General features: G+C 45.1%; 1 protein-coding gene across 9 annotated transcripts in view; it reads right to left on the bottom strand.

Annotated features, from left to right (window-relative positions):
• Window positions 1-25,517, bottom strand: part of Fat3 (FAT atypical cadherin 3) — a 621,862-nt gene that overhangs the window by 35,104 nt on the left and 561,241 nt on the right. For all 9 annotated transcript variants that reach the window (XM_052753008.1, XM_052753043.1, XM_052753024.1 and 6 more), the window contains 7 exons: window positions 24,370-24,759; window positions 21,947-22,161; window positions 20,786-20,923; window positions 19,779-19,922; window positions 16,049-16,246; window positions 12,601-13,399; window positions 658-792 (listed from right to left, as the gene is read on the bottom strand). In XM_052753008.1, coding sequence (XP_052608968.1) covers window positions 658-792; window positions 12,601-13,399; window positions 16,049-16,246; window positions 19,779-19,922; window positions 20,786-20,923; window positions 21,947-22,161; window positions 24,370-24,759 — 2,019 coding nt within the window. The remainder of the gene's footprint in view (window positions 1-657; window positions 793-12,600; window positions 13,400-16,048; window positions 16,247-19,778; window positions 19,923-20,785; window positions 20,924-21,946; window positions 22,162-24,369; window positions 24,760-25,517) is intronic.

Here is a 25,517-nt window from a genome sequence, read left to right on the forward strand (position 1 = left end):
GTTTGGTTCCCATTTTTATAATAGGACTTCTCCTTGCAAATGCTGAACGTCTAGAACCCTGTGTTCAGCAAAGTGCTTTCTTTATACATTAGGCACGATAGCTCATATTCCCATGATTACCACTATAATTATCATCACTTATATCACTCACAGCACCCACAGCCATGCTGTTGGGTGTGAATTACAAGAGATAGTAACTATCTCTTGGGTTCCCAAATTGGTATTAATGTGCCTGGGTGTTAAATACACCTTATTACAAAAGAAGATCCTACTAGTGTAGCAAATGAAGACACTTTCAGAGGAAAGAAGAGAAACAAAGTGAAAATAAAGTGTGAGAAGTAGATAAAAATGTTACATTGGGCGAAGATCAGAAGAAGATTATTTGGATGAAAATGATGTAAATATCAGCCATGCAACATGACTGTGGACCCATGATATGACCTCCCCTTTACATAAGGAGCCCTATCTTCATGTCTCATTAGCATGGACTGGCTGTGACATGTCCCAACTAAACATGAAGGTGAACATAGGCCATGATCCTTTCTGAAGGTAAATGTTGTATGCACATGCACGTGTCTTCTGGGCAGAGTCATTCACACAAGGAACATGTTCCAGGAGTAGGAGATCCAACCCTGCCCTGTCCATGCCACTCTGTACCTGAGCACTCTCCGAGCTTCCCTGGAGGACACTGGCAGAGGAATGGTCTCCTGCTGGCCTCATAACCCACACATTGCATGTCCTCTGGGCACGGCTTCTCCACACAAGGATCATTGGATCCCGGGCACACTCCTCCTGTGGCAAAGACAGAAGAAACATGATCAGGACACTAAAAGATTCACCAACAATTTAATGGATCATAAGAAATTGTCACGGCCTGGGCTATATGTGATCTCAAGTGAGTGACAAAGGGGCCACCCAGAAGCAAGTGCATCAGGATGGTCAGCACTGGCCATTGGTGCCATCGCAGATCTCTGTATCTGTCAACATTCCAATGCCAGGCTGAAGCAGGATAAGAGCAAAGGATCAGAGTTCATCCTATTAGAACAAAATACATCAAAGCTTTATTTGGGCCAGTATCAGCTATAGAGAGATCACCACATCAAGACGCTGCCAGGAGGTACTGAGGGTTTCCAGCATCCTAGCAAGCACTGTGGGCTTCTCTGTCTTCTGCAGCCCATTACCACCCTGAAACACTCAAGGGCACATTGTAAGAGATGTTAGCTGTTGATTTCTGGGAGAGAAAGGCAGGGGGTGGGTGGGTGGGAGGATGATGAGGAGGAAGGGATGTGGGAGGGAAGGGAGAGGGGTAGTGAGTACATATTCCTAAATAAAAGTCTAATTGTAAGTTGTGAAAGCACAACTCATTTTGTTTCCTCGTCCTTTCTGCCACGTGGCATTTTATTGATTATCTACAAGGAGTCCCTGACAGTTCTCAGAGAAAGCAGAATTGTCCTTGCCTGAGTCAGGCTTCCACTCCACTGCTCTCTTCACGCTCAGTCAGATGAAAGTTTAATCCCTTAGAAGGGAAATTCCTGAGAGAAGATTAAAGTGGACTAGGGCCCAGATAAATTAGGTCAGAACTAGGGAGAAGGCAGGTACAGCCTATCGAAAGAAGCATGCTTTCCACAGGACCAGGGTATTTTAAATGTATTTAGGATTTTTTCAACTTGGAAGAGTTTAAGGGGCAAAGGACTCTTGAAAAAGTGAATCAACTAAAATTAACCCTCAAAAGCAATGGCAGTTCCTCAGTGGGTTAGTGTTCTCTCTGGAGTGCTCTTTCCCACTTAAGGAGGAACACGCTGGACTTCAGCTACTCCCTTCATTGGTGGGAACTGGCTCTTGAACATAGTCCTCTTCATGATGCCTTCCCTGGTTATTAAGACTGTCCCACGACAGTCATCGCTGTCCAGGGGAAAGCAGGAATGTGGAGCTAACTACCTGCAAACATTTTTGGAACTGTAGTCCCCAAGAGGAGCCCCTCACCAGCACTAGCAAACTCAGGATTCATAAGCCCCATTTGCCACTAGCTACAGACAAGCTGCAAAAGTCACTCTTGCATTAATCCAGCTCTCAGTCTTAGAAGATGAAGGAGTTTTAAACTGATTATTTAGAATGAGCTCTACCATGATTCTACAAGATCCAATGCCACAAAATACATCTTGAGATTTATTTCACCCCAGATCTTTATGCTTTTCATATATTCATCAGTATTGGTGGAATATTAACTGATGTTTGACCATCTCATGAACCACTTCAGGGAGCTCTGATGACAAGTTTTAACATAACTTTAGGCATATTTATTCAACAAATAGTTGAATTCATTCAACAAGAAAACTAAAATATTAATTCAATAAAGTAACTGAGACCAATGAGCTAATAAGCCAGGGCCTACAAGGATGATGGAAAATGATATCCACAGACAAAGATGATGGAAAATGATATCCACAGACATTAAACACACACACACACACACACACACACACACACACACACACACACACACGCACGCACACGCACACACACACTACATATCAGATCACTGTTTTGATAGGTTAGGTATGTGAGATCAAGGGATGTCCCAGAAAAGGGATGCTGTCTCCTGGGAGAACATCAGACCTCTTCATAAGGAGGAGGCTTATCTGGATTATCTAGGCAGATCCTTCCAGCTACAGTAGCTTCCAAGCAAGACCAACATGCAGTAGTTTATGTATATAAATCTGTTGTTCTCAATTCCATCACATTCCTTTTACCTTCCTATTTCAGTACACGTAGGGATGCTGTCTCCAAACATCACTACATTTTCAACATACCACTATAGATATTGCATTCATTATCTGTTACGGTTTTATGTAACTGCTACATTTCTAAGAAATCTTACATCCTCAAAACTCTAATTTAAAAACCACCATTTCAAAGAAGAAAAGATGAATAGGTAAGTTGAAACACGTGACAGTGATGATATTTATTCCCATAGAAGTTGTGATTATATTTAACAAATAAAACTAAACATTTATGAGTATATCTAATGAACGATAACTACCGTATTTCAGAGAAAATTCAGCACTGAAGTATTTCTACATTTTATTCCTGTTTGGCCTGTTGCCACCTTCTCATCATGATAATTAGTATAGGACTTTTCACGTGATCTACCGAATCTCTGACTTTGAGACAAAGCACAAATTCACTTACAAGCAATTGGATTTCAAGCCCACAGCTCTTTTTTTCCCTTGGGGCTTTATGTCATAATACACAGAAATGCATATAATTAAACCACAGTCACCAATTAATGAATATTTTACATCCAATCCCCACTAGGGAAAAGCAGCATGAGGTATGAAAAGTAGTAATACAAATATAACAAGTGAATTATAAAGTGAATACCAATATTCAGCATATAATGATGTACATGGGTTTTCATTTTATCTGCATTTGACTTCAATCATTTCTTCCTTCTTTTTGCTTTTAATAAGCTCTTCATTGTGAAGGGGACATTTTTGGGTAAGGAATGTACCTCTGGATGCTTTAGATACCTGCAGGGTCCTTTGCCTTCATTTCAGCCTGGGATCTGCTTAGCCATAAATAAACAGTCAATCCAGCAGCCTGTCAGGGAACTTGGCTCACAGGCCCACTCCCTGATAGCTTAAGGAACTCTGACAGCAAATCAGAGCCTGCAGGCCAGTCTACATTCAATATGCTCCTTTGGCGAGATGTGGTTAGGTCAACAAGTTTATTTCAAATAAAAGCATAAAATCATTGAAAACCAGCTTCCTCCAAACAGGAGAGTCTCCACATGTAACACAGAAATTTTCAGGTCCTTTCTGAAGCATATATTGTCTAAGGTGCATGGCTTACAATGTTGATTCTGAAACAAGCCATGTGCTCCTGGCCTCTGATAGAGCCAGGTCTGGGTCCCTGGGAACACTTCGGGGATAAATGCTCTTTTCAGTAGAGGTCTAAAGTTTTCTGGGTACACAGAATGCAGTCTGCCTGTGTGGGCCCTGAGGGGTTAATCTGATTTTAGAAATCCCATGTTTATGTCATTCCTTCTCAGGCAACTGTGCACACCTATTATTGTTAAGAGCCTTAAAGACCCTCTCTCTGGTGGCAGAAAGTGCCTCATCAGCTCCTGAGTACCAGTTAAGAGATGACAGTGTCAACTCCTGTTGGCTTCTGGGAGGAAGTTTATCTTATTAACTATCATTGAAGAATCCAGGTTTAATGAACTTGTGCTGTGCTCCGTGACAGCTGAGGGAGTGGGGCCCATAGACTGCAGGCTCTGCATCTCCAGGCATCCATCAATGCGGAGTGAGCCTGAATGGAGGAGGTGCCCTCTCTACCAAGCCAAATGCCTCCACTTGTCCTGTGTCAGTGGAGGGTGGGCGGTGGGAGCCTCTGTCACAACACGAAGCAAGAAGAAAGAGGAATAAGCTCTATTTCCTATTCCCATGTCCCCTGGGGGAAGGGTGAAGTGTGAGAGGAAAGGGTTCTGATCTATTGACAAACTGAAGACCTGGTTAGTTATTTAATTTATGTACTCTGTGGTCTTGGACATGTTGCTTAGCTTTTCTGGATCTTGGCTGTTTTCAGAAAATCAGGACAAAGACTCTTCATGGTGTTGTGAAAAGTGAATAGGGCAGTACCTGAGGAAATAGTTGTAAGGAAAACTTGGAATGAGGCTGATAAACTGATGATGTTAACAGGACCTGTCAAATGGCAGAGACCAGATCTCTGTGCCTGCCGCCTGACCTGAGTCAGCTTCATAAACTGAGAGATGACAGGGAATACGGTGTGTGTCGGAGCTGCAAAATCAGGCATAGAGCCTTTGATTCTCCAGGCTCACAGGGCCTGTGTAGCTATGTGTCTAGGCTTCCACTCCTATCCCGGATAGAACCTCCTGCCTTCTCTAATCCAGGGACAGCTTTTGTCTTCTCCACCCTGTGTACAGTCCCTTATCTGAACTTCTGCTCCAAAGCGAAGGGTTTTCCACCTTAGGGAGAGTTCTCCCCAACCTTGTCCACTTCAGGTACAACCCTTCACCTCCACCTCAGGCACAACCCCTCTCCTTCCAGGTCTCAGGCATGACTTCTCACCTTATCCACCTCAGGTACAACCCCTCACCGTGTCCTCTTCAGACACGGCTCTCTCACATTCTCCATATCAAACACAGGCCCCACCATGTCCATTTCAGGCACATCCTAGCGTCTCTATGTCATGCACAGTCCTTTAACCTTTCCCACCTCAGGCAGTCCCCTGCCTTTTCCACCACAGACACATCTGTATACCTCCAACTCCTCCTCCAGGTGGTTATCTTCCCTACTCAATTGTAGCTGTTCTTCATACACCAGGGAGATGCACACAGGGTGTGTCTGTTCTCTGTAACTTCCCACTTCCTGAAGTTCTTCTCAGGTGGAAATTCTAGTCTCTTTCTATAGCTCTGACAACAGAAAAGCCACCTGAGCTGGAGCTTAGTGCTTCTGTGCAGTGCAAAGGGTGGTTCCCTGGAGACTTTTGGAAGGCTTTGCTTCCATATTTACGACTCTCCTCATTGTCATAGTATTCCCACACCCCTCGGGATTATGTCTGATCCAATGGCTAATACAACAGTATCTAGCTGTGATTATTAAACTGCCACTTTGAGCTGAGTCCATTTCTTGATTTATACCATTGCCTCATTATGCTGAAGAATCCAATAACTAATGCTAAATCCCCGAACCAAACCCCACATGCTTTGCTGAGATGCTGTGTCTTGGTAAATGCTGTGTAAGTCAGCGAGATGCCTTCTTGATTCATGGCCTGCAAGAAGATATGAGACATATTCTCCTGAGAATCAAGATTTGAAGCAGTCTCTGTGGCTTTCCAAGAAGCAGAGACATGCCAAGGCTATAGTATGCTTGGCTCAGCCATCTTTTTTTGTATTATTTCACTAATGGTCAAGCTTGCTTTTATTCAAGACATCCTCCCTGGAGCCATCTTATGGGGATGGAAAGTCCTCAGATGATTAGTACCAACAAACTCTAGACTGAGAACAAGCCCGTCAGAATTCTTTTTTTAGTTTTTAAAAAAAGCCAAGTCATAGCCAAATTTCAAGAATCTCTCATTTTATTTTGCCATACTTATTAGAATGCATCACCATGGCCATCTACCAACAGGCTCTCCTTCCCTGTTCTATAGTATCCATTCCAAGGACTGTTCTTACTCCTTCCCATCCAGCCAGCCCAGCTCTGCTACCCTTTTGACATCATGATGCTGTTTTAGGCTTCGTGGGGATAAGGACTGTGCCAACCACTTCACCATGCTTTTTTCTCTTCATTGTTTTCTTTGCTCAACATGCATCCCGGATTGGCAAAATCACATCATCAAAAACTCCTGCTTCCAAAGTCTTTCTTAGACTCCTCCAACTAAAACTGATACTTCTCTCCTTTATATCTCCTCTGTGCCCCAATTATGCCCCTTCTTCCTCTTGGCAGCATGTGATTGTTTATATCAAGGAGTAAAAGAACACTGGTGTTTGGCTGAGAAAAGAGGACCTGAGGAATCATAACCATTCTCCTCATCTATCCCAGGCAGGCTGCAGAGCAGGGATGAACAGGCAGGGTTCTGTGAGTCTGTAAGGCTGAAGCTGTGTGATGTAAGAAGATGGATTTTGGTGGAGTGGTGTACAATCATCTGGAGAGACCCTGGGCTGGTGCTTAAGCCTTAGCTGAATTTCTACACCAGGGATAAAGCAGACATGATATCTGCAGTGTGGGGGAGGTTGGGCTGGGTGGCCTCCAAGTTCATTCTACAGTTGCACAGAGGTAGCAAGGTGCTGTAGCTAACAAATGCTTGCAGCAAGATGGTCGTATATGAATCTTGGTTTAGCCATTTATGAGCTCTGCAGCTGTGAGCCTGTCAACAGACATTTCCAAGTCTTAGTTTCTTCAGTTTTTGAGGAAAGCTGATGATAAGTCACAGTGTTCAATGTAATTCTAGAAACAGAATTGGAAACTGGTCATGGACCAACAGATATTAATTCTTTGTCCATCCCTGCTTCAATCTGTGGGTGAACTGTACACTTCTTCATTTCCATGCCTTGGCTTGAACACTCCTCTTTTGGAATTCTCCCCTGTGGCCACCTGCCTAATTCCAGGCATTTTGCCAGACCCCACTCAGGTTCCAGTGAGGTAGGATAGAAAGACAGGAGAATTATAAGGACCTTGGAAGAAAAAGGAGCCCCTCGACCCAGAGTCTGGTTAAGGCCTCTTGCCAGGTAAAAATCAAGAATTCTAGTACAAGTAATATTCACCATAAAGACTGCCGGTGTAGAGACCATATTTCTGTTAAGTGTCTATGACCTCTAGAGGGCCTCCCCCTCTTCTGGATATTTACTGAGAAGCTTACAAACAAGTAGTAGACTATATTTAAGGTGGGTGAAGACAGCCCAGCTTCCTGCATCCTTGGCATCTAGAGTTCTATCTACTAACCTGTAGTCCTGTCTGATAAACGTCAGGAACCATGCTGGGATTGTCTAAATTCCTTAAGCAATTCTTCAACCATAATAACTTCAAATACACTCAAATGCTGACTATGACTGTAGAAAAGACAGTGAGCCGTGTCTGTCCTTTGAGAAGCCCACACCGAAGCTTTTGGGCCTCACTTTCTTCTTGTGTGCCCCTCTACTAATCCCTGAGCTTAAGATCTGGGTTAAATCCTTCATAAACTCCACCTCTACACTCGCAATTGCTCTTCCTGAATTCATTTCTTCGCTTAAATGTCCATTTCAGGTGCTCTCTGAATGGAGATAAAATAAGGGAACTCCCGAGGCTGCCCATCCCCACCACGCTGACACTATCAGCTCCAGGGCCTAGGTGCTGCTATGGCCTCCCTTGCTGGTGGAGGGCATGGCTGCTGTCCTACTCATCTCTGTCTATCCTGGAGCATCACTCACGGAAATGTCCCATTCATCTCACCTGGCCCTCTAGGTTCCATTCTCTGTTTCTTATTTGAATAAATATGACAAACTAGGCAGCTGCTTCTGCCATGGCTTCTGTAAACACACTGACTTTAAATGCTGATGGTCACCTTGGGAGTCTATTCTAGACAATATGTCCTTTTTGATATATTTTTATTTCGTATTTTTTGAGCAGCTAATGAAAAATTTAAAACGAGGATAATCAGTATGGTCTCATGTGTTGTTTTGACATCCTTTCCTTTTGCTTACCCATGGGAGGGCCATGACATCTATCACTCCCTGTTTAACTCGATGTCAGACTTCCTGACTGGCATGCCAATGTTCATTGACTACTCAACGTTTCGAGTGGAAGTCATCTCAGGACATCAGAACTCTGTGTCTCTCTAGTTCTGTTCAAAGGAGCTGTTTCACGGTGGCTGGGATTTAATGAGCTTATTTGGCAGTAAAATTCACATTGGATTTCACTTGTTAGCACAACTCAGCATTTTGGTTCAAGATGCTAATGATGATAATTGGACCCAAAAATCTGCATGAGAAAAAGACGAGCTGGAAGTAGGGAGGGGGCGGAGTACTGAGGCCAACTCTGTATAAACATCACTATATAGCCCCAAATGATCACTACATTCATTTATCATGCTAATTATTCCACCAAGTGGTAGGAAAGACCATTTAATGAATCTGTCAGTCTCCCAAGATAAACAGAAGAACAGCCACACTAGTGTGTGAGTTAGATCGTGTGTGTGTGTGTGTGTGTGTGTGTGTGTGTGTGTGTGTGTGTGTGTGTGTGTGTGTTGGGGAGAGGAATGATGTTGAATTTAGTGATCCTTTATTTTTAATAAATGAAAAGATGCCTCAGAAGTCAGCACCTGCTAACCTTTACATTCCTTTATTATACTTTCACTTAAAAGGAAACTTGAAGAAGCGAGAGGGACAATAGCTTGTCCCCTGAGCTTGAGGGAGAATTTATTCTTCTTTAACTTGTGACATTCCTCCATGTTTGTTTTCCTGCTCATCAGCAGGAGGCACAAGTGTTGACAGACTCCTGGCTGTGACCCAAGCCTACTGTCCGAGCCTGAACACGAGGCTTGGTTCCTGCAGCAAGCTTCTTGCAAACTGTGTCTGAGACACTGTCTATCCCCCTGATCACACTGACCGCTCTACTAGGAAACAGGGTTAACGGAGAATTCTCGTGGAGCACATTCCACTGAGATTCTGATTTATATAAAAAGAAAAGAAATTGCTATAATGCTGGCGACGTGGTACTTTTTTCTTTCTTTCTTGTTGCTGTGACAAAACACCTGAGGAAATCAAGCTGAAATGTTTGGTTTTGGCTCACGGTTTCAAAGGCTTCGATCCACTGTCAGTTGTCTCCACTGCCTGAGGTAAAGCAGAACATCATGGTGGAAGAGAGTGGTGGAGCAGAGTTAGTTGCTCACCTCCCAGCAGCCAGGAAGACCAGAGACACAGAAAAGAATCAAGGAACAAGGCACCCTCTTCAACGGTATGCCCCAGTGACCTTTCACCCCTCAGAGCCACCGCTAACAGACAACTCAACTATGAATTCCTCAGTGGACTAATCCACAGATGATTTTAGAACTCATATGCTCCATTCACCTTCTCAAACCCAACAGTGGGGCTGAGGTGATAGACAAGAGAAAGCACTTTCCATGTAAACACGAGGCCCCCAAACCCACATAAGATCCCAGAGCACAGACTGCAGTGACAGGGAATGCCAGGGACAAGTTTACTAGGTAGATTAGCCAAATTAGCAAGCTCTAGAGTCAGCAAGAGACTCGCCTCAATATAGAAAGTGAAGAGAGAATGAGAAGGATGCCTGGCATGGGGCCTCCATATGCATGCATGCACACACATACACACACACACACACACACACACACACACACACACACACACACACACACGCACATGCACATGCAAGTACACATGTGTGAACACATGTACAAATATACACATATTACACACACAAATACACATTTTAAAAGAATTCTATCAGCTGGAAACCAAGACTTTGACACACAGGCCTTGAGGAAACAGTTTTTGATCTCTGTGGTGAACCAGTGTGAGTTCTTACTCTGGGCTTGGCCAAGACACATGGCTCTCTTGTTGGAGGTTATCCTTGCATTGTCTGCTGAAGATGAGCCTGAGCTATGTAGTTTCAGCTCTATTTACTACTACATTTTAGAATTTTACTTTTCAGCTTCATTTTAAGACTGGCTTAGAGCTAAGGACTTTCCTGACCAAGCCTAGTCTCACTAGAGAGAGGCTTAGTGAGTAATTGGAAGGCCTCCTCTTGCCTACCCAAGGGGCCAAGACACAAAATCAATAGCATTGTAGGTTTACTGAGAGTAGAAAGATTTAAGGGGAAAATAGGGGTCCTGGGTGGGGACATCACCTTGAAACATTGCATTTAGAATACCAGAATAATATATACACCATAGAGCAAGTCTTTGCATTAAAATAATAACAAACAAACAAACAAACAAACATATAATCCACTACATCATTCCTATAAAGACACTTTGCTAAGCTGGCTAACCCCCATCTCTTGAACTCATATTTATAGCTGAAGAGCCCCACATACTTGGTCTCTGTGTACACTTATCACAGAAAGCTTCCTTTGGCTGCAGGAGGGATTCTTGTTTTCTGTTCCTGAACTTCTTTACAGTAGGCAGGTGATTACAAGCCATCCTCAGCATCACTGGCTCCCTAGGAGGCTGTGTGCTTCTCATTTGGAATCCTTCACTGGGAGGCACTGCAGCCTCCCAGTATTTTTATTTTCTCTGAGTTCTCAGAGTATGAGGATTGATGGGTTGCTGCAGTTTTCCTGCAGAGTTTGCCCTGTCCTGTCCTGAACTCCTTCTGAACCCTGCTGTGAATCACTACATGGGTTCTCTAGCACAGCTTTGGTGCATAAATCAGTTTGTCTGCAAAGGACATCTAGACGAGTCTGGACAGCTGGCATTCATAAATTGTTCATGGTGGCATCTGCCAGAAATGCATTTCACCTAGCATGCTTGTGCTGAATTACTTTGCAGCTAAAGTACATATGTTACAGGTCTGGCCCTCACTGCATCTACCTGATGAAAATGTAAACCAAAGTCACTCCTACCAAAGGGCAAGTTTCCACTCTTCTGGGAGGCTCTGAGGCTGTCAAAATGGCTCCTGCAGGGGGCTGAAGTCCCTAGGCCCTCCTTTTGATGAGCTTTTTCTCCAAAACTGCGACCAAAATGGTGCTTAAGAGGCCTGAGTTGCTGCCCAGTTATCCACAGGGATGTTTTATAAATGGTTTCTCTTCTGGCCACAGTCCCCGTGGACCAAGTTCACACTGGAAAGAGCAAGTCCAGCATGATTTTCTTTGAGGAAGGCTGTGAATTTATGGCTTCCAAGTCAAAGAGAGGGAAAGGGTCAGAGAGAACAATTCTTCTCACTGATTACTGAGGGCCTGTGACTGTATAGCTATGACCTTTGACCAGCCAAGGTCAAGGTTCAGTGACAAGCAGGAAGCTTGGTCTCTGCATCTGAGGTTAGCCTACCCCTTGAAAGCGCTCTCAGACAGCTGGCCTGTTCTCAGGGAGGCAAACGGTGCTGCTGTTAGCTCTGCTCCAGCTTCCTAACTCATTTGCTACCAGCACCCTGTAGCCTGCCCGCCTTGCACCCTTCGGAAAGGACATACCCTACCCCATCACTTCTTCCCTTCTAATCCATCGATGGCTCCTGCCGCCTCGGGATCCTTTCTAATTCTTCATCCTAGCTAATGGCTGAGGGTGTACATGGCCCTCTCTAGTCTCATTTGTCATGGCTGCCACTTCCTGCCAGAGAGGGAAGCGCTTTCGTTCTCCTTGGGATGGGTTCCTCTCTCATCCTTTAAGCTTTCCTCAGGCAAGCTTTCCTCAGGCAAGTCCTCCTCTGATCCCTACCTGAGTTTATCTCTGCCTACTGAGCCTGCTGCAGGGGTTATACTCCAACAGTAAGATCAAAGCCGGTGGCGACCAAGGGTTGCAGCATTTCCTGCACCAGCTGCTCCACATTCACAATGACATCAATGGGCACTTCCAAGTGGCCATCACTCACAAATTAAGCTACAGCTCCATGACTACGGGGGCCAATTTTTCCCATTTCTTGTTTCTTTAACAGCCTCAGCATCTATATTAGGCATGTGAGAATTACTATTTAGTTGAATAAGTGATTGATGCAAGAGTGGCATTTCAGTCTGCCTCTAAATTCTCAGAGTTGGGAGGTGTGATGATTCATCTTCACTGTTAGCTTGACTAGATTTACAATCATGGAAATACCTGTGGGTGTATCTACAAAGGTGTTTCCAGAAAGGGTTGACTGATCTGAGAAGACCTACTGTGAATGTGGGCAGCATCACCCATGCGCTGGGGTCCTGAACTGATTAAAAGAGAGAGAGAGAGAATGAAGCACTGGTATTCCTCACTCCCTGCTTTATGACTCCAACTACATATGTGACCAGCTGCATCAATCTCCTGCTGCCATGACTTCCCTGCAATGACAGACTGTCAAACTGTCACAAAATAGACTCTTCTTTAAATGCCCTTGCCGGGTATTTTGTAACAGCAATGAGAAAAACAAGCAATATAGGAGGAGATTCATTTAGCAGAACCCACCATTACAGGTGCAGCGCACGTTCCTATAGAAGCGTGGACACACGAAGCTGATGCGAGCTGTGCTGTAGGTCATGAGTGCATGGGAATCCAGTGACAAGCCCTGCTCACAGTGCTGCTCCTGACAGTCCAGTCCTGAGCAGTTCTTCTCCAGGATGGCTGCTATATGCATGACATTCTCTAGGTGCCTCCTGGCATTGGACAGCTTCTGGATCAGGTAGGCTGGCTTGTAGAACTCGCTGCTGTGCATCTCCACAGCGAAAAGCATGTCCAACTGGTTGGTGCCCACCACAGGCTGGATGCTAATAATGCGCAGGCTGTCCTGCTTCTGGGTGAGGACCGCATTCCGCAGGATGCGCCGGAACCCATGCATGTGCAGCCCCACAAAGTCCTCAGGGGACACATTCTCAAAGCGGATGGTGACAGTGTTTTGCAGCATCTCATGCACCAGCTGCTCCACGTGCACCACGACATCAATGGGCACTTGGAAACGGCCGTCACTCACAGAGACGTTCAGGACGTACTTCCCACTGTCCAGCCCTCCCAGGGCAATGATTTTCCCATCATGACTGTTGACCTTGAACAAGCTCTTCTGCTCTGATTTCAGGGCAAATGTGAGCACATCATACATGTCCTGATCGGTGGCATGGATCTTTCCAATGACTCCACCAGGAAAATCATCCTCCATGGTGACAATGAAGATTTCCAGAGGGATGGCTGTGGGTTTGTGGGTGCTTTCCTCAATGACCCGCACGCGGATGTAGGTATGAGAAACTTGCTGCGGTTTTCCCGAGTCTTTTGCCTAGGGACACCAAGAGGAGGACAAACCGAGAGTTAAGAATAGTAAAGAAAATATCACCCTGAGACAGCAGGTGTCTGGACCTTCTTCCAGGTTCACTTCTTCCTCTATCCTTTGTCATTATTCTGAAAAGTGCTGAGCATGGGCACTTAAGTAGAGAGTGGTTTATCACACTCAGTCATTCTCTGGGTACTGTATTAGGGGCAATAAAATGTGTCAACACAATAAAGCCAGTGGGGGTACATTAGGGATGATGGGCAGGAGTGCTACAAGACCCAGCATGCCCACGCCAGGCTTGCCTTATTTTTATTTTGGACAGAAAACAGAAAAAAAAAAAAAAATCCCAAACATGATGTCCTCACTTGGAGAAGGAATATTTGTTTTCTGTTGGATTCTTTCCCTTTGACTGGACCAGGTGACACCTTTTGGCATGTAGAAGAAATGCCATTACTTAAATGAGAATTACATCATGGTAAGATTTAGAATACAAAAGATGGCACATCAAAGGAGAAATGGGAAGCTTGAAACCCCCCCTCCTCTCTTAATAGAGGAGCTGATGAAACAATCACCATGACAACAGATCTTTAATGAGCACCTGTCATGCATGGTAGAGGGGTCAGTGGTGTCATGCTTCAGAATAAAGTCAGGTCCCCATGGGACAGATCCTCAGGGATCCAGACAGAGCTACAGCAGAGGAAATGTGTCCTCAAATGTAGATGGCAAAGGGAAGCCAAGTCCTGAGCACCACACAAGCTTTCAGTCCAGCTTTCTACACATTTTGTTTGTGGTTGTGGGTGACTTGACTTCTCTGAGCTTCAAGCTTTGCATCCTCAACATGAATATAACAGTAATATCAGCCCCTGAGATTCTTGTGGTAATTAAAAGAGAAAGTGATTACAAAGTGTTTAGCACAGGCATCACCCATAAAAATATTTAGCATGTAGTTGTGCATATGGTTGTTGCTATTTTCATCATTGCCATCATTACCTGTTTATTTGGCTATGTGAATCAAGAGGTGCTAAAATGGAAACTTCCTGAAGGTGGAATCAAGTTTGGCAAATGAGGTCGAACTTGAAGTCAAACTGTGGATACTCAAAGGACAATGATGAGTTTGAATTTCATAGATCTGCCAGAGGTTGCCGACCCCAATGTAAGAGGCCAGAAAAGCATCAGAAAGGCATGACGTCACTGGACAGAAGGTGGCAGGATAGGGAGCCTGTGCCAGAGATGAATGGGAAAATGGTGTACACCTAAGGACCCTGGCATTCAAAATCTGAAGACCTGAGGCTGAAGCCCAGGTTTGCCAGCCGTAGATAGCTTTGGCTTAGTTGGCAAGCACTTTCTGTAAGCACTGGATGACTAATAGTGTAGGATGTGTGAATTATGTGATCTGTAAACACCCAGTTCTGTCTCTAGAGCCCAGGGGCAGCCATAAAAGCAGAAATGAATAGGTAAAGCTGTGTCCTGATAAAGCTTTTTTTTTTTTTTTTCCCACAAAGCATGCCAACAAGTGGAACTGTACTAGGGGTTTTCATTTGCTTGTCTCTTACGGAGAGGAATGGCATAAAGTAAAAGGATTAGTCTGGGATGGGTGCAGAGATGGAGCAGAAGAAAATGAAGCCAGAGGAATGACCCAGCAGGCTCTCACAGGGAGAGTTTGATTATGGGTGAGAGGGTAAAGTAACAGGGTCCCTTGGAGGAAGAAAAAGGACCTTGTGGGCGTTTCCTATGAGGGAGTCCGAGGGTTTACTGTGGGAGATGTGATGCCTGCGCTCTAGGCTGGTGTGCAGAGATCTGTGCTAGGGCTGTGAGAAGACCCCGAAAAGTCCCCTTGTCCCTGGAGTCTATGTTCTGTGCTATGACGTTATTTAAGTAGTTGGACAAAGGTGTCGATGGAGAGTTCACAGATGGGCTGAGAGCCAGTGGTTACTAATTTGTCTGGGAATGGAAGAGAATGAGTTGCTGAATCACTGTCACCACAGCCATCCTTCCAAATGGCCAGGCAGCTTTCTGTGGGCAGGAGTGGGTTGAAAGGTCATTCAGTTTTATGACTGGAAACCAAATCTTGGTATAGGCAAAGGTGCAGGCAGGAATTCCACATGTTTGATCACTGATGGCTCCTTTTTGTGACCCTTGCACACCTGCCATTGTTGACTTTTTTCTTTTGTCACACAGGCCATTGAATTTGAGGGATTTGGATATTGGAAAGCGAGTGTCATCTAAGTCCCTGGTTCCCTCCTGCCTCACTAGGGAATGTATATCTAGCAGAGGTCAGACATGGCCAAGTCTTCTATGATGGTGATTGACATCATCCTCAGCAAGGAGTGGCAGATACTACTTAGCACACCAGAAGCATGGACAGGAGTCAGAACCTCAAGACTCTTTACAGTACCAACTGAGGCCTCCTAAATGTCCACAAGAAACAACCTCCAGAAACATCCATGCTGAGCAGTGACATGCTCTTCCTTCTTATTCAGTTTCACACATAGAAACTGGTCTTTATTGGTAAGAAATTGAATTTGGGATTAAAAGAGGGATAGTCCTTCACTGTGATGAGCTATATTGACTTAGTGAAGAAAGAAAAACCGACCAATAGGCAGAAGGACAGACATGAGAGAGCAGCACCCAGTGTGGACAGACAGCAAGCTGTACCTGGATGCACAGTAGGTACTCTGGGGATTCCATGTGCCGGAAGACCACTGCTGACCTCAGGGTCCCATGGGAGTCCAGCACAAACTCCTCATCTTCATTTCCCGACAAAATAGAGAAGGAGAAGGGAGGCCCGTTGTGAAAGGAGTCTCTGTCTGTCACCACAAGCTGTAAGATGCTGGTGCCCACTGGCTTATTTTCCTGTATAAAAGAATGTTGCAAAAAGGAAGTTAAAACTACACCTCTCATCACATTAAAAACAAACAAACAAGTAAACAAAACACCATTCCTGGCTGGGAGTGCTGAGCTAGACCACCAGGCATTCGCCATAAGCAATCCCCATGGTACTTATTACGTCTTTGAAAACAGGCTGTGGTTGCAGGCATCCTCTTTCCCATCTGTATCCCTCCTCGTTGCTGTGCCCGGGGACTGTAATCTCTACAGATGACAACACAGCCTTTTGGCCGAACAGGTTCTTAGATTCCAAAGATACAGCCAGGTCCCACCTGGCTATCACTCTCAGAACCGAACTACACGCTGTGAGTGGCACTCTATCCAGCTTTTGTGATCACCTTGGAAATTCACCCAGGACCAGAAAGCATCACCCTGCTGGGATGGAAATGTGGGTTGTTTGTGATTATGTTGTGCGGTGATTTTGTTGGAGGCCTAAGACTATTTATAACACAGTGTCCTATCAGACATTGTGGGGAGACAACATGTAAGAAACTTTTTAGTCAATATGGAAAACCAATGGACTTTTACAACCCACCTCATAACATGGTTGTCCCATGTTCCTCTAGGGGAAAGAAAGTAAATAGTACATTTATCAACTTGAGAATGAAGAGGGACAGAGTCTTCAACTTTAGCAACCGTTTTGGAAACATGATCTCAAAACAGGAACATGAAGAGTCATAACTTCTTCTGGGGTCAAAGTTTATCTTCTTCACTTTGAAAGCCCAGATGAAGTTTTTTGTAGCTAAGGTCAATATTGGTCTCCTTGACTCACTGTGTTAGACTTTGGCCTTATCACTCTATAGACTGATGTCAGCTTTATTAGTTAGCCTGCTGACGACACCAGTTTAAGGATTATGTTTGGGTTACAAGAGATGAGGAGCGTAATACATGATACTGGCTGAGCCCAAGGTTCCTATGCTGAATTAGTTTATGATAACTGTGTGTTACTGAGCATGGTAACTCACACCTGTATTTTTAGCAGTTGGGTGCCAGAGGCAGGAGAATTGTCGTGAGTTTGAGTCCAGCCTAGAATATAGAATGAGTTCTAGATAAGCCAAGACTATATAGTGAGACTTTGTGTTGAAATTTAAACAACAAAAATTTAAAATTAAAAAATAAAAGAAGAGAAATGAACAAAAGAAAGAAGAAGAAGATAACCAGGTGCTGGAATAAACCTATTATTCTGGGCGTGAAAAGGGAGGCAGTCTTGAAAGAGGACTAGGAGAGAACCTCAGAGGTTTCTATTCTGCCACATCGCTGCCTGCTTGGTCATCAGGCTCCCGGCACTGGCTCTCTTTGGAGCCCACCGTGGGACCATGTCATCCCAGAGAAGATTTACTGCTTTACACAGACAACATACTCAGCAGCACACAAAACAGAAGATTTATTGATTTGTTTGCTCATTCTCTGAAGGCCATTTCCTCCTCTGCAGAAGAATCTGAAAGAGTGAGAGAATGTGTGTCCTTGGGGTCACCGTCTAAGAAGGAAGGGTGTGAAATTACAGACAAGCCCAGCCTGCAGGGGGAGGGGGCCCTGGCCATGTGCTCTCCTTGCCGACTTCCGCATCTGAAATAGTCTGTCCAGCTGATGGATGCATGTTGTAAACGGAATGTTGAGAAGGCAAAGTGTATTTTGTTTGAGGAGGGTTCAGGGTGGGGTGAGGCAGAGAGTGCTCTGGCAGGCCACAGCCACAGAGATCTAAGAGGAAGAGGGGAGGAGGTACGGGGATGAAAGTGGAGAGCAATCACATGTGCTGCTGGCAGCAGCAGATGAGAGGAAATCAAAGTCTCTCCAGGAAGGAATACGATCGCACTGACAAGGGGCCAGGGATGAGCAGACAGTGCTGGCATTTGCTTCATGAACACCTCAGCCTGATTACCAGACAGCTCAGGGTCACTGGGGTGAAGGAGGCTAGTTACAGATGGCTACACTCAAGGTCCTCCATCTGATCCCAAAGGGCTCTCCAGAGACCCGACCACTCTCATTTGACTTCTTCACAAAGCCCCTGGGAGAGCTTGAGAGCCACCGTGACACCCAAGGAGTAAAGTAAGATCTTCTCCAGAATCCCTGTGGACCCGTAAGGCATGAGCATCATTAGCTGCTGTGGGATGGTCTGTATGTCAAGTGTGTTGCTGATTGGTCAATAAATAAATCACTGATTGACCAGTGGCCAGGCAGGAAGTATAGGCAGGACAAGGAGGAGAATAAAGCTGGGAAGTGGAAGGCTGAGTCAGAGAGACACTGCCAGCCGCCACGATGACAAACAGCATGTGAAGATGCCGGTAAGCCACAAGCCACGTGGCAAGGTATAGATTTATAGAAATGGATTAATTTAAGCTGTAAGAACAGTTAGCAAGAAGCCTGCCATGGCCATACAGTTTGTAAGCAATATAAGTCTCTGTGTTTTCTTTGTCGGGTCTGAGCGGCTGTGGGACTGGCGGGTGAGAGAGATTTGTCCTGACTGTGGGCCAGGCAGGAAAACTCTAGCTACAATTAGCTGTCTCTCCAAGTCTTCCACACTCACAGTCTGGGTCTGCACATCTTCCTAACCTGGCCTTCAGCCTCCACTAACGAAACTCAGGTACTCTGCTCACAAGCTGACTGCTGAATAATAAGCTAGCAGAGAAGGCTGCCATTTTCCCTGAAATCAGAATGCCAGATGCAAGTTACTCCATCCTGCAACCTGACTTTAAGGCAGGTGGATTTAAACAAATTGCCTATGGAAGGTGAATTTAAGGAGCTCTATCCTGAAGTTCAGCTCTATCCTGAAGTTGGGCTGGTTCATACTGACCTCTCTCCCATTCAGAGACCACAGGTTTCTTAAAGATAGCCTGTCATTGTAGAAAGATTATTCATATCATGTGTTTACATGGTAGATTCAAGTTCAAGTCCTGACCACTTTCCAGCTACATGATCTTGAGAGGACTATTTAAGCTTACAGATCCTTGGCTCTTTCAGCTGGAAGGCATGTGTGTGAATGGGGGTGGGAGAGCATGTCCATGACACATAGTGATGGGGACAGGCTGTGTACATGGGACATCTAATACTTAGAAGAAACAGTACTCAATAACTCTTCTCAACAAGTGAGGTGGAAAATTGAGGTTGTTTTCATACCTTCCCTAGGAAGACACAAGTTGATATTGGATACTAATAACCCACAGGTGGTAACTAGGTCCCAATGCAATAGTACTAAGACACAGGTCTTTTGAGCACTAATGTCCTCATAGAAAAGCCTGAAGGAGCACATTTGTCTTTCCTGCCAAGTGAGGACACAGCTAGCAGTCACCACTGTGAACAGAATGGGAGCCCCTGCCGGACATAAGATCTGGGAAAGCCTTGACCTTGATCTTCTCAGCCTCTGAAACTGTCAGTGGTAAACTTCGACTGCTAGAGTCTCTTACTCTAAGTTATTTTGTATAGAAGCCCCAACTCAACAAGCCAGAGCAGAGGGAGGAGGCCGAGGCACACAGGGAGTACCTGGCAGGCAAGATTTGCTTACCTGGATCACAGCAGTATAGTTGGCAGGTGTAAACACGGGGCTGTTGTCATTCACATCAGAAATATCAATGTTGACAGTTGTCGTTGAGGACATTGCAGGAATGCCACTATCTACTGCTTGGATGAGCAGGGAGTATCCCGACACCTGCCAAGGCACAGAGGTGGCAATCAGGAACTGCAGAGCCTCCTCCCTTCTGCACATGCTCAGATACCCTGAAGTCTCTGGCTGTGTCGCCTTTACGCATATTCTATAGACCTCGGCACCATTAACAGTTGGGGCTGGCTCATTCTCTGTTGGGGGCTGGCCTACGGATTTCAGGGTGTTAAGAATGTCCCAACCTCTGCCCACTAGGATACAATATCACACTCCAGCTAGTTGTGCCAATCCAAACTGCAGCCTGATATTTCTAGCTCTTCCCTGAGGGGAGGAGCCAGCGCCTTTGAGGCTCTGCCTGAGCTTTTGGCCAATGTGGCTGTCATCATTGACCCACACCACTGATTTTGGTATTCCTGGGCTAGAGGGCTGTATCACCTAGAAGATTAGATTTGCTTTTTAGGGTTATTGCTGTGCAATTCATTTCTATATTTAATTTTCTTTGAAAACACATGTTTCAGTCAAGAATGGCAGTATTTAGAGTTAGCTCAGTCTTGGACAAAGGGATTTTCTGGATCATTCTTTTCCTTGGGTGCCTTCAGGTGATCTTTCCTGAGCAACTCACAGGTAGGACTGAAGTTGCTAATGAAAACCAGGGCACAGCATCCTGGTTGAAGGGTTCTTCTTTCTCTGACTTATGAAGGACTAAAATTCAAACTGTGCAGAAAGGTACACATTTGTCTTTTTCTCTAAGATCCCCAACATCTGCCAAAAGCTAATATCAGTAGAAAATTCTTTCAGAAATCTCACCCAAATATCTACCTGCACTTCCTTGCTGCTCACATGGAGCTTGTGCCCATGAGTCTAGGGATTGTGTAGGTGTGGATGGTGAGGGATGACCCAAACCCACTCACCCGTTCCCGGTCCAGTTTCTTCTTAACCTTCACAAGCCCCAAGATGGGATCCACAGCAAATTCGTTGTCCCTGTCTCCACCCACAATGGAAAAGCGAATCTGTCCATTGGGCTTGCTATCTGCATCTTCTGCTATCAGCTTCATAGAAAAGAAACGAAACAAAGACAAGGTATAACACAAGAGAAAGACAAAAGTTTGATGCTTAGGGTCTCTGGCTGACAGTGTTCTAGAACCCCTGCCCACGATAAGTTCTCAGTGGAGGAGATGATTGGTGGGGCCGAAGAGGGCAACACTAGCATGGGACACTTATATTTCCTTACTAATTTGTACCTTTTCAGCGTCTGATATCAATTAGGCCTGATTTTCATCAGGGTTTGAGATAATGATGACAGACCCCAGAGATAACTGGCAGGGTTGATTTCATGACCTCTTCACAGTTCTGCAAATAGTGGTCTCAGCCACTTGTGATGGTTCTTCATTGTCTATGTGGCTGGATCTGGGGTCACTTGGAGACACAGCTCTGGGGACTCTTTGAGTGCCTCTATGGATGGCACAGGTGATGGATGACATCATCACTATGAGTAGGGGCCCTAGACTGAGTGGAAAGGAAGATTACAGAAACCTAGTGGAGCATTGCTCTCTGCTTCCTGACTGTGAACACCATGTGACCAGGCTTGCCCTCCTGTTGCCACGCCTTTCCACCACAATGGACTGTGTTCCCTCTTGAAAAATGGGCTTTGTTCACACTCATCCCTTCAGTTTTTGTGTAACACCTCATTCCCCAGTGGGAACATACCCACGGATCTCCACTTTAGTCATGGATCAGTTATTCTCTAGTCTTGGATTAGCTGCCTCAGACCAGTAGGCATGATCTTTCAAAAGTTCATCTATGATACCTTGTGTTTTCTTTAAAAGCATATACTTCTGGAAGGAAAGCAACTACTAGTAATTCATATGTTGATATAAATGAATCTGTGAGACCCTTTCTAATACAGCAACAAGGGAAGGAGCTATTGAAAGACCATGTGTGACAGACGTCTTTGAAGGAGGGTGCACAAAAACCCTGGAAGGGGGAGTGTGAACCAAGTCCAAGACAGACCTTGCTCATTTCGTCTCCGTGAGGATGTTTTGTCCCAGAATTCAGATGCTGCTGGCACCTACCAGAATGACAGAGTCCCCCTCCAAGGCATCCTCACTGATGACAGCGCTGTAGACATCTTGACTGAATTGAGGAGGATTATCATTCACATCTGTGAGGTCGATGCTGACGGTGGCTGCAGCACTTAGGGCTGGGGTGCCCCCATCCTTAGCTTCTACCACCAGGTAAAATCTTTTGCATGTTTCGTAGTCCAGAGCTTCCAAGACAGAAATACCCCCTTTGAAGGAAAATAGATAACTTTATATTTGATTAGGGGAAAACGGGGTTCAGTTGTTCTGTAGGTAAAGTGCTATATTTACATCATCTCTAGCCAAGATTACATATGTGGGAGTTTGCTGAGTCCCTGAAAGCATCATGGAAGTCTGATGAGCACTGTCAGTAAGCATAGCCTCCTACTGGACACACTTCTGAAGAAATGGTCAGTGTTCACAGGTTTCCGTGTTAATTCCAGGATTTCTTTCAGGCAGCACAGAAGTCTCTGCGTGTGAAGCTGGAGAGCTGGCCAGGGACAAACACCCTGAGGAGTGTCTCTCAAGTCCCTGAGTGGACCCAGGAGGAAGAACAAGAGATGTGTGACTGTGACCTGAGGGCATTGACCCTGTCATAAGGTAACCACTCACAGCCAACACTGGATTGAATGACCACACAGTTGCTGTGCCAATTTATAATGTGCCTGTCTAGAACTATCATGTACAGAGGCCGAGGACTCGGAGAATCTCAAGGTGGGGTGGCATGAGGTAAAAGGAGCTCCTGGAAAGCAAACATCCCCATGGTGTCACAGCCATGTGGCCCAGGTGTCCACACCCACATAGCCCAGGTGTCCACACCCACATAGCCCATGTGTCCACACCCATGTAGCCCTTGTGATGCCACCACAAGGAATCAAGTGAGCAGAACAAAAGAAGGTGTCTAGTTGATGGCAACCTCTAAGATGGACTGTGAGATTGGTCACCCCTCCTGTCCCAGCCCTGTCTGGTAGTGACCCTGTACAGTGTTGTCAAGTTGGTAGCTAGTCATTGTGCCCATAGGGCAGTTCCCAGGTGTTTGTCTTTCTCTCACCTGGAAAACAGTCATCAGGACAATTGAGAAGGTCATTTTCTTGGGCATAGCCATCCAGAGAACTCTAGTTCCAAGACTGCCAATAGACTCCTTCAAATTATGGTGGAAACAGAAATTGTATCTTGATCAAGAGCCCATTTTGACTCATAATTGAATTTTCTGAGCACTTACTACCCCTGGAGCTTAATTTTGTCAATTTAGTTACCAAATGCCAATTTTAAACTATCCTTAGCCACCCCTCCATGGTGTTCATATACAATTGTCAGAGTTGGACAGGGCAAAGCTAATGAAGATCTTGATGAGTGGAATCTTCATACAGTTTGGTTTGAAGTAATGGCTTTAGTAAACACTTTCTGCTGGGAGGACCTGCTAGTGCAGCCCTTCAATCAATGCTTCCACTTTTTTCACTCAAGGGTACATTTTTACGTTTGTGCACAGTAGTTAAGTTGTGACAGGGTTAGAGCGGGCACTCCTGAGTCAGAAAGAAAAAACATTCAAATATTGGATAATTCACTTATGAATAGTAAAGGTTGAGGAAACTGTTAACCACTCAAAAGTTCTGTTTTTCTCATTTGGAGTATGTGAATTATACCCAAAGATTTTATAGGACTATAGAATACTGGCAATGTTAATTGAATGTTGGTGATCATGGTACTGCCCTTTTTCTGTGTACTGACTAAGGAGAAGTAGGCCTCCTCTGCCATCTTGCATAACAGCTACATACTTCTTGTGTGATTGAGGAAAAGGGCAAAGGTCAGAGGTGTGAGAAACTTACCTCCTGCCTGGAAAATGGGATAAATGGTCTTGACTATTAGAGGATAGTTCCTTCAGAAGGGAGCATTCAAAGGTGCTCTGAACCAAGATGAATAGGAACCCATCCAGATAAACACATTTTGGATTGACAACAGCAAATCACCCACTTGATGTTTGGGGATGATAGCCAATGTCAGTCATGGCTGCTGACCAGAGAGACTGGTCGTCTACCCATGGATGGGGTACAGAGACAGCTCACCTCCTGTGACCCTTCCTTCCATAGGCACATGGGATCCAAGCAGAAAACAAACCGAAAGGAGACACAAATAGACTCTTGAACTTTAATGTAAATGCCACAGCTGTTCCTTAGGGAACACATGTTGACCCAAGCCTCCTAACTAGATGTTCTGTGCTCAACTCATGGGTCAAGAATTTGCCAAGTAAGCCTACTGCTTGGAGCTTGGAATTTAGAAGGGCCATTGTTAGGAGCATGGCACTGAGGTCCACATGCAGGCCCTGCAAGGAAGGCAGGAGGAACACATAGACCCCTCCGAGAAGGGTGATGGGATGAGAGAAGAAATAGGAAGTATTATTGAACTTCTCATTTACCCACCTGTCTTTGGGTTGATCCTAAATTTCCCTTGATCGTTCCCAGACCGGATGAGATACGTTATCTCAGCATTTGTGCCAATATCTTTGCTGGTGGCAAAAACAGAGAGGACTTGAGTACCAAGGGAAGTGTCCTCAGGCACTGTTACTAGGTAGTCCCTCCTCTCAAACACAGGGGGGTTGTCATTGATGTCCAGGACACTGATGGTGACGGAGGCGAGAGAGGAGAGGGATTGTCCGGGACTCTGGTCGGTGGCCCGCACACTGATGTTGTATGATGACTGCTGCTCTCGGTCCAGAGGCTGTTCCAGGATGATGACCCCAGAAGAGCTGTCAATGGAGAAGACCCCACCGGCCGAGTCCTCCAGGGAGTACACAACTTTCCTGTTGATGCCTGTGGAGCGACACAAGAATGAGAGAACAAGAACACAACATCAAGATATTGCACTTTCCTGACTTCTGAAAGACCCGTCCAGAGAAAAAGTCATGGTAGAAATAGCTTTGACTTTACAGAAATGAAAACTTCAGTTTGCAAAATAGAACAAAATTAAAACTGGGAAATTGACAACCAATACCATAATTCTTTGGTTATAATTAAAGTATACATCGTTCAAGTTAATTTTCCCTGAGGAAAATTCAGGGGCCGATAGATGTATGGATAACAATGGACCCCAAAGAAAAGCAGAAACGTACTAACCAATCACTTCAGCACATACTTATTGGGAATATACCAGGTGCTAATGAAGGTGATGGGGGTTCTAGCCACGGATGAGAATCTGAAAGCACCTGACAACTTTGAGAGGGGAGTCATGGATCATGCCTTAGACGTGAACAGGATTCTTCTAGTTACTGCTTGTAAACAGATTGAAGGCCAACAGATAGGAGACAGGCACCATTCGATGGCCTCCCACAGGACTGTAGGCTTTGCATAAAGGCAGCTTGAGCAAAGGTCTGGGGTTGGCAGTGACAGAAAGCACTGGATTCCATCTCCTCTGAGTACCAGAGAGTACTAGTGGAAGAATGTGAGATTTCCATTGAACGTGGAGGTGGTGAAGGAATGCCTTCTGATGTGGGGCTGGCAGCATATGGGATGCCAGAGAAGAGAGGCTTCAGATGACTCTTAGATGCAGTCTGAGCAACTGCAAAGAGGGA

The sequence above is a fragment of the Peromyscus californicus genome, unplaced genomic scaffold (genome assembly GCF_007827085.1).
Source record: "Peromyscus californicus insignis strain IS unplaced genomic scaffold, ASM782708v3 Scaffold_11__1_contigs__length_118956290, whole genome shotgun sequence".
Taxonomy (NCBI): domain Eukaryota; kingdom Metazoa; phylum Chordata; class Mammalia; order Rodentia; family Cricetidae; genus Peromyscus; species Peromyscus californicus.